At 42.4% G+C, this 17,500-nt stretch overlaps 1 protein-coding gene across 6 annotated transcripts in view; it reads right to left on the bottom strand.

Moving 5' to 3' along the window:
- FBXW11 (F-box and WD repeat domain containing 11) overlaps positions 1-17,500 on the bottom strand; it is a 74,679-nt gene that overhangs the window by 28,899 nt on the left and 28,280 nt on the right. For all 6 annotated transcript variants that reach the window (XM_063348812.1, XM_063348809.1, XM_063348810.1 and 3 more), the window contains 2 exons: positions 6,671-6,733; positions 5,336-5,561 (listed from right to left, as the gene is read on the bottom strand). In XM_063348812.1, coding sequence (XP_063204882.1) covers positions 5,336-5,561; positions 6,671-6,733 — 289 coding nt within the window. The remainder of the gene's footprint in view (positions 1-5,335; positions 5,562-6,670; positions 6,734-17,500) is intronic.

Raw genomic sequence — 17,500 nt, 5'->3', positions numbered from 1 at the left:
GACAAACGACACGGGACACGCAGGACCACTTTGCAATTGTTCAGTTTTTCACACAGCTCCATCTAAAAGAGCAAGAGAGATGGTCCGAAAAACAGTTGTGAAAATCTGGATCCAAAGCCACCTTTCATGTTTGAAGTCTGGAAATGCAACCGGATTGGTGAAGATACTACCACCAATTCATCCAAAAGATAAGCCTTTTCTTGGAGAGATCAATGTGGCAATTTCTGGCTCTCGACAAGGCGATCTGAAGCACAGGTGAAGAGTTGGCAAACTGCTGCTGAGGCACCAGGAGTCATTAGTGCTATTTCCTCAGTGAAAGAGAGGTACAAAACTCCGGAGTGCCACCAGAGAGCTGGGCCCAGCATCGCGAACCAGAGCCTCTGCACCACTTTGGGGAACAGTGTGACAGAGACCATGCTCCAGAGTGCAAGTGGGACTGGGTATCGCAATCACAGAATGGTTTGCGTTGGAAGGGACCTTAAAGATCACCTAGATCCAGCCCCCTGCCCTGGGCAGGGACACCTCCCACCAGCCCAGGTTGCTCCAAGCCCCGTCCAACCTGGCCTTGAACCCCTGCAGGGATGGGGCAGCCACAGCTTCTCTGGGCAACCTGGGCCAGGGGCTCACCACCCTCACAGCAAACAATTTCTGCCTCAGATCTCATCTCAATCTCCCCTCTTGCCGTGGAAAACCCTTCCCCCTCATCCCATGGCTCCCCTCCCTGCTCCAGAGTCCCTCCCCAGCTTTCCTGGAGCCCCTGCAGGGACTGGAAGGGGCTCCAAGGTCTCCCTGGAGCCTTCTCTTCCCCAGGCTGAACCCCCCCAGCTCTCTCAGCCTGTCCCCACAGCAGAGGGGCTCCAGCCCTCCCAGCATCTCCGGGGCCTCCTCCGGCCCCGCTCCAACAGCTCCGTGTCCTTCTGCTGTTGGTGCCCCAGAGCTGGAGGCAGCCCTGCAGGGGGGTCTCACGGAGCGGAGCAGAGGGGCAGAATCCCCCCCCTCGCCCCGCTGCTGGGGATGCAGCCCAGGCTGCGGGGGGTTTCTGGGCTGCCTGCGCACATTGCCGGCTCGCCTTGAGCTTCTCATCCACCAACACCCCCGACTCCTCCTCCTCAGGGCTGCTCTCCATCCATTTTCCACCCAGCCTGGATTTGTGCTTGGAAATGACAACGTGTTCGGTGCTTTTCTGTGGCATGTACAGAACTTGGAAGTATGAGGCTAAGACCCAGGTCCTTCTCAAAATCCAACTTTTTAAAAAAATCATTTCATTTCACTGTAACCCACGTACCAAGCATTTAGAGACAGGGCTAGAACATGGTTCCTAAGGCGAGTTAACTCTCCAAATAAACTCAAAGTACAAGGAGAACCTTCCTCCCTAAGGTGCCTTTTGTTTTCTACAGGTGAGGAATGTTCTGGAGAAGATACGGACTTCACTGCTATCAGCAGAAGGATGTTTTATGGAACTATCAGACCAAGTGTTTGGAGAGACCAAACCCAAGTGACAAGTGCTCAGCTTGTTTTTATTCACTTCACTAACCCAACGCCTTTTTGGGCTCTTGCTTGTGGTGTAATCCTAGTACCAAATGCTCATTAATGTTTAATTGCACTAAACCCAGGTTTTTCAATAAAAGCTAATGGCAATCAGCCACCACATCTCCACAACACCGATAAAATACAGGCGTGTCAATCTGGGGCTGTATACTTTTAACACATACAGCCTGTTCATTATGAAGCCAGTATTTCATTGAGTTTTAAGGATCAGCTGCGAATTCCTAGGCAGAAGCCCTTTATTAAGATGCATAATTTTCACAATTCCGCGTAACGTTGGTCACAGTTAAAAACAGATTTTTAAGGAGTCGGAAACTCAAGCGTTTTCTGATGTTAAAATACAGCAATCTCATTTTCTATGAATACACAAAGCCGTGAAATTACACACTGAGCACAAAAAACACAAATGCTTTGCTTTGCCACCCAGTCTGTTCTGAAGATTTTTTTTACTGCTTGCAAAAGCGCACAGATCTAAATTGTTAGAAAAAGATGTCACGTAAAATATTCACCCTGATTAACATAGTAGGAACCGGTCCAAAGCACGGATACTTCGATGGGCCCGCTGTTAATTATTTCAGACAACATGCAGGACTGAGTTTAAGACATATCAAGGCCTGAAAGAGCTGCATATACCTATTTTGCACTAAAAGACAGCGAGCATTTAGTTTTATAAACAGTTTCTGAAACAAAATCCTATCAATTTTATTTAGTGAAATGCATCTAGCATTTATTGGTACACTTTTCAAAGAAAAACACTACTTCCAACTTTTACTCCTCTACAAGAGGCTTTTGCAGTTTTATAGAAACTGGTGAAAAATTACAGCTGCTGTTGATTATAGGTACCAGATGAAGGTTTGGTTGAATTTCAATAATAAATTAAAACAATTAAAATCCACGGGGATTTCAAAGCTCGACGTGTAAATATCACTTTGTATGAAAATGAAACCCAAATGTGGGATGTCGACTCTATAAAACTGACTAACATCAGATATGAAACAGTCACTTCGACCATGGAACTCCACAGGCTTTTATTATGTTAGAAACAAATTTTAAAAGAAGCCTGGCAGGGTTTTAACTTGCCTGCCACAGGGTTCTCTTACAGTTTTAACACACAAAATAGACAGGGATGGGGACTTTCTTTCCCAATCGAGGGTGACAAGGTAGGGCGTAAAGATCAAAGCTGTAATTCCTTTAAGGAAGGCGCATAAGTTGGACGAGATCGTGCAAGGAATATTAAGATTAACATCTTAAAGATAGTGAAGAGGAGCAAAAGCAGAGAGGTGACAGAAGTTATTCTTGCAGTTACGCTGCCCATTATAGACCACTGTCTTTTGAGAGTTGTTTTTGACACGCTAGCGGAAACGCTGTTGGCAGATGTGGAAAAACAGTGAGTCCAGGCTTCGGAGCCACTGGATCGATGGGACTCGCGCTAATCGCTGGTACAGCTATAGGCGATACAGCCAGTGGTTTGTACTAAAGAGCCCAACCACAGCCCAGCTTCTACGAACAGACCCTGCAGACTAAATATTCTGCCACCACTTAAGAGAAAAGCACACCCAAATTATCACTTTTTTCCACTGAAGCGAAGGGAAGCCAGATACAACAAACTTTTTCCAGTTTTCCTGCATTCTCACAGGTGTAAAATCAGGAGGGACAGCAGCAAGCAAAAACTATTTCCATTTAAAACAAAGGAATTTTACTTCTTTAAGACAAGTGAAGCTATCTTTTAAGAGGTAGTACTTTACTGTTATCTTTTAATGCGATGTTAGTCCAACGCAGGATTGATTTCCGTCAACTCAGATTAAGTTTTTGGGTAAATTTATACAGACACCCCTTCACCTTTAAGAAAGGCTGAGTACGGGAAGAGTTCCCAGTATTTACCTCTTCAAAAGCAAAAAGAGTCGTAAATATAAATATATTTTTATATACGCAAATGTGGTGCAAATAAGCACTAACTTATGCAGCTCCCCAAAATTCCTTAGAAATAAATATATAATATGAAAGAACTGTATAACCCCATGGTTTCAGCCCTGAGGTATGAAATAAAAGCAAACAAAAAATTATAATTGAGGCTCATGCTTGCAGTCATGACCATGACCGCCTATTTCACTTTATTTTTTAGTTAACTCCAGATAACTCTCTAGAGAAATCAAAATTCGGTATTTTGAAAACAAGCTGGAAGAAACACCCACACTAGCTAAAGGAGACAGCTCTCCAGTCAAAATGAGGAGCACATTTTTATGCGTGTGGCCAGACGAGCTAAGTCTTCTATAAAATAACTGCCGGGAAACTGAGGTGTGGGGGAAAAGGACACCCCCTCCCTCTCATAGCCCTCTTCCACATTTTTAAGCCTGTTTTTTTAAGAAAATAGAGCACATATGAGATTCCGTATCCCTTCCTGTGTCCTACCCCATGTTCTTCTTTCCCCTCCAACTACTAAGTTTCTTTCAACCGTGCTTGACAAATGAGCCAAAATCCTCCCATCACCTCCAAAAGCCGAATTCCTCCAGGTTATATGAAAATATAGCGGCATCAGAGAGAAGAGAAACCCGTAACATGCAAGCAGTATTCTGTCCCAGATGCCAGGAAAGCCCATAGACGCGAGACCACCCGAGCGCACCAACTGCTACAAAAGCTTCAGAGCTTGTAACGTGACCAAATTTTAAAGGAGCTTTACTTCAGTGGTCCCTGTGCTCAGAAAATTCCCAGTTTCCAACTCCCTTTACGATTTGTATCGCCTCCTCATCCGCCCTGAGCTCTCACTCTCATGTCTTGGAATTCTTGGGGTAACATCCACTGACTCACTGCAGGTGTCAGTCTGTCCTATTATACCACCAGTGGCAAGCGGAACATTTTGACCGCTTATTTCCCGCTCTGGAAACAACGTCCACACATTTACCTTTCAAAAAAAAAAAAATCAAATGAATCATTCTCTCCAGCAGCAAAAATCCACGGATACAACTCCTTCCAGAAATTAATGGAAAAATATATACAACTTACCAGGAGATGGAAAGCTAAAAATTCTATATACCTAGTTATTACTGCTCCGTGTTTTGTTTTTTTTTTTTGTTTTTTTTTTGTTTGGTTTTTTTTTTGTTTGGTTTTTTTTTTGTTTTTTTTTTTTTTGTTTTTTTTGTTTTTTTTTTTTTAAGAAATGCATATAGCAAGTGTAAGAACAGACTTCATATTGGAACTATTGATACAGGTTTACACTGACTGATGGCAGAAGAGTTTCTGAGCAACTGAAGGAAGGAATCATGGCTGGAGTATGCAATAAAAATCCACAACTGCTTTCGCTTGAGTCGGCGACAAGACCAGACAAACTAGATTTACTCCTCTAAGCAGGCAGCTTTTTAGTTACGATTCAGGAAACTTAGAACAAAACTAAGATGTAATAGAGACTTCACAAAAGAAAGCACCTCTGTAGGATTTGCTACACCTATGGGGTTTGTATGAAAAAAGAATTTAGACCAGAGATGGCAGAGATACGACTTTTACAGTGACTCAGTTCTAATTTAAACGTGAGCGATTCTTCAGGATGTGCTACTCGCAACTGCTTTTACATGGAACAACACTGGCATCCAGTGGCCGATTCAATTAATCACAGAAGTGAATGACTGCAGCTATCCTCCCGCACTTCTTGTGACCAGGGAGCATCACTTTATTCATAGGAGACAAGCTAAATCTGGAGGACGTTCCCAAAAGTTTCCATATAGTCGAAGTATTAAACAAATAAACAAAAAAAAAAGCGTTTATAAATGCACCTCTCGTAAAATAACTATTTATTTACCTGGTAACGCAGTGATGAAGTCCCGTTGTAACATGGGCTTCAAGTAAGAGTTAATATGTCCATGCTGATAGTGACACATTCGTGAAATAAGGTGTTCCACAAATTCAACTTGATCTGATTCAGACCACTGGTCAAAATATTTAATACACAAGTCTTTTTCTTTTTCGTAGTTTCCTTCCGATGGTCTTTTTCTTGAGACAATCACAGATGAAGTTCCATTACTTATCTGTTTTTAGAAAAGGAGTATCAGTATTCAAATACGAACGAGCAAAGGAACAGCTTTATAAGAACTCTCCCAAGGAAGAAAACGTGAGAAGATGCAAAGAAATAATCGTCAAAATTAAATTTTAAAACACATTCTTAAAGCTATGAGTTACGCCATGCAAATTTCTGCTTTCATAGACAACGATGAATGAAAGGACCTTGCTCATAATTTTAAGCTACTTCTTACACTGAAAGACTTCGATTCCCTTACACCTCTTACCATTTAAACAGCAAGGAACTTAATTCTTCTTAGAATGAACTTTTCCAGATTAAACCAGTGGTTTCTGCTGCATGTTGCAGTCTGGCTCCACAAATTATTTACACAGGTTCCAGCAGTTAAAATAATACGCATTTAGAGGCATACCAAAGTTGGGTATTAATAATCTAATTAACACAACAATTCAAGACCCTCATGTCAGCGTGGAGCTGCTCGTCCATAAACGAAAACTGAGAATTACACGACATCAAGGGCTTCTTTTGTTTTTGTACAAGAGCTCACGTCAACGTCTGGGACATCCACCTAAAAACATCATTAAAATCCTGGGAGCTTTCGCTACAAATAGGGATGCTACAAGTAGAACACCCCAGGAGTTACTGCTAATTAGTAAATAGAACCAAAGACTGATGCCAGGCTCTTCTGAGCCCTTCAGGAGACCAAGTGGGCTGCTGGGGAACTGACAGCTCTCTGAAATATTCCCAAACTTCTTCAAAGCAAATTGGTTGCAACTCCTTGCCATGTGAAGGTGTTGAATTTTTCCTTTTAAATTATAGTCATGTGCTCAGAAAGGTTGAACTGTATTCCCAAGTATCCTCTGACGCAGAATTCTCCTTTCAAGGTCGGCACAAACCACAAAATCTGAGAAGATCTAGTAATTTCCCAAGTATTATTCATCGGCGCCATCCTTCGCTTGAAGGCTGAGCTAATTTTAGGATGATACAGTCAAGGATACATTACATACGTAGTAAAGATACATACAAGATGATTACGCAGACGCCAGATTTGGAAGTTTCTCAAAAGCAGGAACATATAAAAACATGCCAGCTGTCTCTCTAAGCGAATGGTAGTCCTACCTGCCATAGGGTATTTTTCTTTGGAGACTCATCTTCATTCTGATCCTCCATTACTGACGTGTTCTAGGGGAAAAAAAGAATTATGACTTCAATTTTTTTTATGCTATGGCAATTCCTTGTTCTACAAGCATTATGAAAAAGCAAATCAATCGAACAGATAAAATTCTTTTTCCCAGTGAATGGAATTATCAAAGATTTCTGGCCACAAAGCCTGGGTATTATAAATAAATTCCCCTTTTAACTGACATGTTTAGCAATTCCATTTACTGTAAAGATAACTCCCCAACCCCTCTTCAATTTCCTTTGACAGGTTTTCATGCAGCTTTTCAATGCTTTTCTCACCGGGAAATAAATTCACTTTCATCCTACTCAAGCCAAAGTAATTAAACCTGTCAAAGTAATCAACTAGCGCTTTCTGCCAAAGTTAAATTGCATATGTCTAGTTGGAAAAAAAATAACAAAACAAAACAAAAAAAAATCACTATACTCTACTTACATGCAACCAAATAGAATTTTTTTTCCAGCTCTAGCTTACCACAAGGAAGAGGGACCGTTCTCTGCTGAACGTCTCCGCAATTCCCTGCCACAGCCTGTCCCCTATAGCCCTTGGCGGTCCCCACCTTTCTTCACCCTGACTTAATGACAGCGCCCTCCCCGCACCATAACTGCTCCTCCCTGCTGCTTTCTTCCCTTCTGTTCAAGAACAAGATGCAAGAATTTCTACAAACGTTCTGCTGCAAATGTTAGTTTTGGAGCTTACCTCAGTTTCTCCAAAATCTTTCACTCACTTCTTCCCTTTTTGTTTTTGAATTATCTGCTCCCTTTTGCTGCCCGTACCACAGTTACCGTCTACCTACTCAAAGGTACCCCACACCTAGGCAATTACTGCTCGTTTAGCTTCCCACCAACCCTGTCCTCCCCGTTATTCACGCCCAGGAGACCCTGGCTACGTGCCAGAGGGCTATGATGAAAAACTGAACGTCTTAAAACATTGTATTTATCCCAGCCTTCTTCCCCTCTATCCGCTGTCTCAACAGAAAGAGGAACAACGCGCTCAAGTAAAACACATGATGGAATAAATCACACAATTCCTTTACTCTTGCCGTGGCAAATTACCGATTAACTCCTGAATAACTATATCCAACCCCCATTCAAAACACAATTCCACCTCAGAAGCATTCACTGCTTCATCTCCTCCTCTTTCTTGCATAAGGGATGTCAGAAAACTTGAAAAATTAATAGTTTTACCCCTCTAGACAAGCCTTCCTCCACCGCCTGACTACAGTCCTTTGTCCGACGTTTACCTTGAACCCCTTTCTGCCTTGTGGTTCGGTATGAAAAAACACGCCAAGCAGACAGAAGATTGCATCATGAAAACAATGTCCACTGGGTGATGGGAAAACTCACGTCCATCTGGTTATGACGCAAGTAACAATGACAAAGACAAGCCCAGGAGATGGCCAGTGAGGAATCCAAAAACGGACAAAGGCAGTAAAGGTTTTCTGCTCCTCCAGAGAAACACATATCTTAGTGTTTCTCACATACATAGAACAGTAACACTGAAAAAGCCAACCGCCCTTTCGACATCTTCAAAATTATAGTCTCGAGGGTCATTCCGGTGATGAATAACTACACGCTGTTCACGACCAGCACCACCGCTGATGCACAAACGATGGGCGAATGATGCTCTCCCACCGCACCGTGCCACAAGAGGGAGCACAAACAGAGTTCCTGGTACCCAACTGGCCCACACCAGCAAACGCTACTCCAGGGAATTACGCAGGGGTTTTTTAATTTTGTTTTAAATTTGAATGTGTAGAAATACTCATTACAGTGATTACACGTTGTTAACTGCGTTTTCAATTTACTATGTGCTTAAATGAGTAAGGAGTATCTCATCTCCCTTTGTAGTTGAAGGATAAATACGTGCATTTATCCTGTGAGCTAAGAGCAAGGAACAGCTCTCACTGGGAATATCAAACGTGGATGGCTTGGGTTAATATATTCAACAGGGATCCCACATTACATCAGTTTAACCCCAATCTAACTTTCCTTCAGTAGGTCATGGCGAGTCTCTACCATTGCTTTCTTCTGCTCCTTTATGGGGAAATGCTTCCGAGTTCGTTGCTAACTCCCTGGGACGTAGGCTAAGAACTGTCTCCCAGATGTTACGTCTTTTCATTCTAGGAACACAGAATAAAACCATAGCAGAACAGCGCCGTAACGCAAAGTGTGCAAGAACACAAACTTCACCAAAGTGATCTGACTTTCACTCCAGGCTATTGATTGCAGAGCAAGCTTTTGTCTTCGGTGTGCACCTACTCAATTCTCCAGTGCCTCTGCTGCTGCCTAGGGAAGGGGAACTGGGTACCAGGCTTTGAGGAGATGCCACATCCTTGGCATGTCCACCGATACAAGGGAAAAGTAGGACGACTGCGTTTCTCCCGCCCCTCTCCGCTTGTCCCTCCTCCTTCAGAGCACCAGAGCACAGCCTCGGCTAAGAGGGCAGGGTCTCAGATCCACTACTGGGCAACCTGGCAGTGCCGCTGCTGCTGCTGAGAGACATCTCCATCACCTCTCAACATCCGGGCCACGGATGTGAGGGCAGGCTACATGGATTGATTTTTAGGCTGGAAATTTATTATTGTATTCATGTGTTTAATTGGGAAGTAGGCAGCTGTGTTAATTTAATTGTATCTACTACGGTGTTTATTGATTTTTTCCCTCTCTTTTCCCATCCTAAACTCACTCTGCATTTTCGTACTATATTTTAGAGCTTGAGGGTTCTTTCTACTCACAGATTGTTTTCCCTATTATATCTTCTCTTCCTATTAAATTCTCTCTACTTTTGTCTTAATTAATTTTGGGGGGTTATTCCCCGGATCGCATACATCCTAACTCAACGGATATTACACATTGTACACAGACTCTAACGTGTCTCTAAAGCACTGAAGCCTACTAACTGAAGCCTAAAAGATGACTAGGTGGATCCTGTCGTGTTGTCTGGAAGAAGCAATTAGACAACTCTAATCTGTCCCATACATCCACAGCACTTGGCAAAAGAATAATTTCAGAATTCCTAAGAGCTGGTGTCATCAGTCCTTGCTGGGGAAGGCCTCCCGCTCTTGAGCAAGAAGGACGATAGGCATCTAAAAGTCCAGCTCTTCCCTTCATCATGCTGGCTCCCTTCTCTCACCCTCCACCTTGTTGTTCACCCCACCCACCCTCTACATAAAGCTGCCGTGCTGGCCGCCTCCACAGCTTTCCCAAGTAGCCTTAAAGTGGCATTAACACGGACTTCATTCCGTTTTCCTGCAGCTTGACCCGGTGCAAGCGATGTCCCCTCCCTCATTCAGTGACTCCGGCAAGGCCACGAACCCCTACGGCTGACCTGCACTTGCAGACTCTGAAATAACGGGCTCGATTTTTTACCCCCACAACCACAAGAGCTGAGCAGCTTCTCACAGTGGAAGCCTAGCTTCTAAATATTATCAATTAATCCTGTTTATAAGTTCAGTGTTTTCCCCCCAGAGATTCTTGTTAAGTTGCTCACAGCTCTTGCAAAAGTGGGATGATATTTCCAAGCAGCTGTCATTCCTTAATTAGTCAGCCTGGAATAAGCGCTCTCCATCCCCTACCAGGAACGGCAGCGAGAGCGAAGTGATAACAATGGGTCTAAGCCGAGACGTTTCCCGTTGCCGTATAGTTGCTATAACCCAACTGAATAAAGTTACACTGAGAAAAGCTCGTCTTTATTTTCCCGAATGGTAAAACCAGCAACGGCAGTAAAATTTACAAACTGCTTTACAAGCTGTAGAATTTTAAAAGGTTGTTTCCCGAAGATTTGCATCCCGTATTCCTCGCCTGATTCTGCAGTAACTTCAAGGCTGCTTTAGCCTTTCTGCTACGCAAGGCCTCAAGTCTTTGGAATTTCTATGAGATACAGATGAACACGGCAAACAGGTTCAAAAGTTACTTGGGGAAAAAGAGGTATTGACAAGCGTAACTACACAGAGCTCATTTCCTTTAGAGATTCTGAAAAGCTTCCAAAATAAGAACAACCATGAATGACCCCCAAAGGCAAAAAATTTTGTAGGTATTACAAAACTTCAGAAATTGCAGTTTCAATTAAGATCCTCAGATACCTGGTAGCAACTAAAAGCGCCATCTCCAGCATAATAGTTCCACATATGTATGATTATATGACATCAGGTGCAAAAGCACCTTAGTTTTTTCCGTAAATAAATGGCACTCGGCCTGCGAGGCTCATCTCACTCATGAGATACAGGAGAAAAAAAAAAAAAAAAAAGCTGCATCTTTTCTAGCAGAAATCTATCAAACCTGTACGGGCTAACCAGATTTCTACCAGATTTGCGGTAGCTACAGGCAGGTAACGCTTGGGTTTGCTCCGTGCTTCGGGACTTGGGAGTGCCTTTAGTCACTTAATTGACTCCGAAGAGAAACAGCATGGTGCAGCTTTGTTCTTTAACCCAGTTTTAGTTCCAGTATCGGGAGAGCAATTACAGAGCGATAGCAGTAATCCGGGGAACTGGGACAAGACACACAAGTAGCAGCAGTAGCACCTAGCAAGGCGCAGACAACACTGCTAAGTTCCTTCGATGAGAAGCTTTTCCCTTCCAAAGAACGGGTTCACAGGATACAAAGGATGGGTGGCCAAAACTAGGCAATAGCTGTGCTACCGTGAGAAACAGAATAGCAGCCTTCAATTACTACGTTTTCAGCTATAATGAAAGGGAAAGTGATAGAAAACAAGAACTTCTGTTTCCCACTGCCCTTGAGACTATACCAATAATTCTGACCTGCGTTGAAGACCAAGCTAAGTCTTTAAAATGTAATTTTTGACAAAATTCCCACTCACTGTAAAAGATAGCAGGAAGTTTCGGTTAAAATTACAAAATAAGCAAAACAGTTCAGCTAAACAGGCTCTGATCTCCTTTAACAAATCGCATCTACATCTGACTTTAGAGAAGTTGAAGAAACGATAAAAAATAACTAATACATACTTGGATATCTTGAAGTCACACACAGCAGGTTAAGCTGGAGCTCTGTACGCTCTAACTGCCTTCCGAAACCAGCTCTGCCAGCACAAGGGCTGCCGAAGGTATTAATTACAGATTCAGCCAGAGGAGGAGAGGAATCCACCATCCCAAGCGACAGCTGGACCACATCAGGAAGGCAGAGAGCTTGGGTAACCATCTTTACTATCTAAAAGCAATGAGCATGTGTCCCTCATGGCTTCCTGCTTTTAATATAGCTAGAAAACCCCAAATGGTTTAAAGTATTTCAAAATGAATGCAAGCCTCTCCTTCGGATGTAATGGTCACCGTTTTCTAATCCAGGAACCTGTTAAACAGCGTTTATTAACAATATCTGGATACTTGATCAGGGACAGGAGGGCATTTTCTCCTTTTAACTACTGAGAGACTTCTAACGTAAATATACTGTAGCACAAACACTAAATGAAGCTGGAGAGCCACTAACTTGAAACTGCACAAGATGCGAATCAGCTCTTCCCAAAGAAAGGACCGAATCCCTTACTCATCGCACCCCTCAAAATCCGTATGCACCAGCCTGCAAAGAAATGCAAAACCACCAGAGCGTTTCCGAAAGCCAGGTCAGAAACAGGTGGTCAGTGACAAAGCCTGCTTATCCCAACCACTGCGAGGACTCATCGCTTCAAACATTTCCTTTGGAAGCATAGATAGGGGCTATGTATGAAGGGAACGACATAAAAGATTCCTGTATCAAAGGAGTAAGCATAAAAAAGTACGGACAGTTATTTAAATCTGGGCAATAAAGATGCTTGGCTTCAACAGAGAAGACATCACCAGCAACAACACGCCTCCAGCTACGGGTCTGACCTCGCTCGGGTTGCCTATAGAAAATGGTTCCTTGCAATATTTCTCCAGTAATTACATAACGAGATAAAATAAGGTTGTTTTTTTTTCTTAATTTACTGAAATAATCAAGTCATACCTTTATGGGAAAAAAAAAATTCCCTCGAGAAAAATACAAAATAGAGCCCATGGCCAAATGATTTTCCAAATAAAGGGTTTCTGAAAACACGTGATGGAAGATAAACTCGATCCGCTGTCCACAGTCACTATAAAGCACTTTGAAAACAAAGCTCCAAGGTTCATCAAGTTAAACTTGACTTAATTTCAGGTAGTCCTGCGACAAGCAGGGAGCTGCACCCGATGATCCTCACGCGTTCCTTCCAACTTGAGATATTCTACGATTCTAACTTGAAAGTTAACTCTGCTGACCATGGACATGTCTATACATGACATCTATATTGGTAACTGCTTGGTTCAGCTTCAATGAAACTATTTATGTAAGCACTAGGGATCTGCACAAATTAAGCTTAAAACGCTTCATTTCTTACCTAGCTAGCTCTTCTCCCAGCTGCCGGGTTTTATTTTAGCAGAGTTACTGCTGGAAGTTCCAACAAAAATATACTTGAAATATTAAAAGAGTCTACCAAGATCTAACAGCTGAAGGCAAAATTAGAAAAAAACCCCTCGTCCTGAAAATAAGGCAGCTTTTTTATTTGGCCTCTGACTAACCACCAAGAAGTTTACAGGAAGACAGGGTAAATTTAGTACCAGCAGACAGTTATCCAGTTTGTGTTTAAAGCCTCTAAAAGCAAACACCGTAGATTGACCGCAAGTTGTAAATGTCATGTTTTTAAAAGATACCTAATGGTTTTACGTACCCAGTTTGACACCTCTCAAGGGCCTACTTTTAAGGAAGTTTTGTCTGGATCAGTAAATCCCCCAAAACCACCAGTTGCCTGCTCCTGTCTCTCTGCTCAGAGAACAAAAAAATCTCAAGTCGTTCTTCACCGAAATGTTACAGAACACTTATATTTGCAGGTTCGAGAGAATACAAGCAGGTAGCAAACAGGGTGCCTTGTTTAATCGCTAATGCTTTGATGACTGGCAATTAGTACCACTACTTTAACTTTGTTTTTAAAATACCAGTCTTCACCTTAACCTCATTACAAAATTAATTTGCCGGTCTTCGGTAAATACGTAACCACCTGTCTCTTAATATTCAGTATGTCTGACTTAACATGACGTTAATCTCAGAAGTCAGACCAGCGTGGGCCGAGTCCGCAGAGGACTAAGCTACGTAACTTGCTTTGAAAATGATACTATACATGAAAACAATGGGAAGTTGAGAATTACTATTCTGACCCAATTCCACGAAGCTCTAAAGAAGGGCTCCGACTCCACCGCAGAGCTTTTGGTGACGGCACATCCTTTTCATAGGCAGTTGTAGGCACAAACTGCAGTCTCAAATTACCCAGCGGAGCAGTTAATTTGGTAATTCATACCCCAACCTGCGAAGCACAACTGCTGATGAAGGACGGACCATGACAGCAAATCACCCTGCTGGCTTTTAGAACTTCAGAAATAGCGCAGTACAGATTCTCATCAAGATTAGGATAAAGAAAAAAAATAAAATTATTCACTGGTTAAACCAGCAGTCGATTTAGGATGTAAGAAGAAATGATAAAAAAAAAAAAAAAGTGCTGCTTTTGCCCGAGTTACCAGCTATCTTCCAGCACGCCTGTATTCCCACTGGGCAAACAGACATCGCTAGGAAAAAAAAATACAATTATTACAGTCCCAAGAGACACCCCGTGTTTTCAGCAGCAGGTAGAGTTTCTAAAATTAGATGGGGAGGATGCTTTTGTTCCATCAGTCTATTTAAGTTCTCCGTGGTTGGGGCTTTTTTTTGTAAATACGCAGTAGGTTATTACTTTTTAGGCGAGGGCTTACCTCAACAGGTACCGCGGGATCGTGCCTAACATATTCCCTGCGTAACTGTTTCCAACACACCCCAACTCGTCATTCAATTTTCCGAGTGTCTGGAGTAAAGAGTCAGTAATCAAGAAACTGCCTGTATCCATCCTATATTAATATGTCGTATTTACAAGGACGACGAGTACCGAATTGTGTAATTGTAGCAATTTGATGACTCATCCCTGCACCATTCCCAGCACCGAAGCATGAAGGATTTGCACATCATGCAAACTATTTTGCTGAATATAGATATTTACACTGCCCCAAATATATATATATATATTTTTTTATTTTTTTTTAAAAATCACTTTCTCTCCACCTGCCCCATAAAAGTGAAAGCACCAGGTTTTACGCAGACTCAGCTTACTAAATAAAAATGGCAATTGCCGTTTTAAATTCGGTTAGGCAAGGTGTGGTCGGGGACCGCGTTAAGCCTTGCTGTAACATTTTCCACAGTGCCTACTTGCTCCCCTCAAGCTGGGAGCTGGAAAAAAAAAAAAAAAAAAAAAAAAAAAAAAAAAAACCAACAACCAAACCAACCAAAAACTGAATCAATAATAATAATTAAAAAAAAAAAAAATACTGAGGTTGTAAAAGAGCATCCAGCAGTAAGGGGCAGCCAGCAAGTCCCCCTGCACTGCCCCGCCGGAGGCTCATTGATCTTGTTTGCCTTCAGATGAAAACTGGCTTTATTTTCTAACCAGCTGGACTCGGCAGGCCTTTCCCAGCCTGACAGGAGGTTTAATTACACCTTCAGCTTACAAGCGTTGCTTGGGTTTCAGCTGTCTCAGTTCGTGCCTTTAACTACCCGCTCGCTCAGCTTTCTTGGCAGATGCGGTATGCGTGCAGTCCATCAGCAAGCCACGCTTCTGGCCAGAGCAGAAAAATCTCAATATTTAAATAGTATATTAAAGCTTATTAATAAAGCTTAGCACCGGGCTTATCATTGATATCACTGCAAACGGTTGCAATCACGGTCCTGAACCATTTCTGAATTAACTTGCGCAACTCTAGAGTACGAATACCCCAAAAGAGAAATCCTCTCCATCTGCAAATAGTAATTATAACGGTAAAATGTTTACATCAGAAATACAGCTATGACAAACTGGGCGTAGAAAGGTTCGCAGACACTAGGAGCAAGGTACTGATTTTCTTTTTTCCTTTTTTTTTTTTTTTTTAATTAAGAAACATTACCTGAAGTTCTCAGCTACAATTACTATTACTGGTTTTGCACTACCAATATCGCTAAAGCTTCATCTAACTAATTTTCCAAATAAACCTGCTTAGGCAGAACCTATCTGCGCTTCTAATCTCCATCCATCACGAAGTAAAACAGTTTTTCCTCCGTACATTTAAGACTCGAGGGAAACTTCAAGTGGCATTACCTACACAGCGAACTCTTTGAAACTACTGAAGAAAACGCAACAATTTTCAGAGCTCCCGCTGCATCGCAGACGCTCGTCCCACATTACAGATTTATTCAGACCATTTGCATCTACAACTATACCAAAAGCTACCCTAAATAACTGGATTTTGTTAGGCAGTTAGGAGGATTAGCTATGTCAAGCTTTTTTTTTTTTTTTTTTTTGGTATAATGGCAACGTGAAGTAGTATTTACTACCTTAGAAACTTTCCTAATGTCTAGTAAAGAGCCCCTTTAGCTTTTATTTCCCATATAAAAAAAAAAAAAAAGATCACCAATGAAAACTTGAAGGTAAAATACTGGCTCAACATTATAACAACTTTTCTTCCTTCCAGAGCAGATGCAAAGATACCTCTTCAGCTTCACTCATCTATTCATTTATAGGACTTGGAAAAAGGAAAACAAACTATTTCGAAAGTTGCATTTCCCTGCTGACTGCTCCCGTTAGTCCATCCATCGGAACGACTTCAAGCCAGGGAGTTTCAGCACACAGCCAGCAGCCGATTTCAGGGACTCCAGAAGCAGCCGAGACATTTCGGAGCCAAGTGATGCACCCCTACGAGGCACTATTTCTGCCTTAGCGCTCCCGTTCCAAAGCCCCCAACCAGCTTGACGTGCCTCCTACAAGCCAAGGAGCCCAAGCGGAGTATCGTCACCAAAAGCGTTTCTTCGCACTGCGTGGATGCCCCGAGCCAGGTGGACGGCAAAATTCAAATGACACTTTGCCCTGGAAGTCCTACGTTTTCCTCTGCATGGGTAAACGAGGCGGAAAACACACCACTTCCCCCTACACAATTCAAAAGCCCGTTAACAGTATTTCAGAGTAAAGGGAGGGTAAGTAACATCTCCGAAGCAAATTTTAGGCTAAGCCAGTAATTAGATGACTTCAGATTCATCAAAAATAAATTGGCCTGTGTTAAGATTAACTACATTGGCTGCCTGGTGCAAAGTTAAACTACTTCAAGGGTTATTCCTAGATTCCCAGAGGGAATTTAGGTTCAGATCTCTGCTGCTGGTTCCACGTGAAACCAGCTCTATCCAAAATTAGTTGCCTCGACGTGCCAGCCAGCAGACAAGCACAACCCTCAACACCAAAGTGTCTACAAAGCTGTAACGTCCCTGAGCGACAGGACACTTATGGGCATCAAAAATAACCGAGACTGCAGCCAGTTAAAGATCCAGATCATTAAGCCTTTTTTTTCCTCATATGCGCCACTGCTGAACACATCCACTGGCGCTCGTTACCTTTTTCCTCCCCTAAGATCTAGGAAAGATCTGCAGCCCTTTAATCCTTGAGCAAACCAATAAAATGGAAGTACTTCCAGCTTAAGGAAAGTGGCTGAGCAACAAACACCACATATCAAAGCACACATAACTGAAGAATCATTTAAAAATAAGCGAGTCCAAACGATTACAAGCCCACAGCCACAAATTCCCTGGCATTAAATACTAATACACTAGGACTGGAGAACAAAAAGAAGTTTTAAGCTTCAATTAAACATTCAATACTTTCCTCCAAGCATGCATATGTATTTTCTTTAATTTTTCTAAGAATTCTGGCACGTCTTTCTCTAC

This window comes from Chroicocephalus ridibundus, chromosome 11 (assembly GCF_963924245.1).
Source record: "Chroicocephalus ridibundus chromosome 11, bChrRid1.1, whole genome shotgun sequence".
Lineage (NCBI taxonomy): Eukaryota > Metazoa > Chordata > Aves > Charadriiformes > Laridae > Chroicocephalus > Chroicocephalus ridibundus.
The sequence above is the reverse complement of the archived record's forward strand: the minus strand, read 5'-3'. Positions and strand labels throughout refer to the sequence as shown.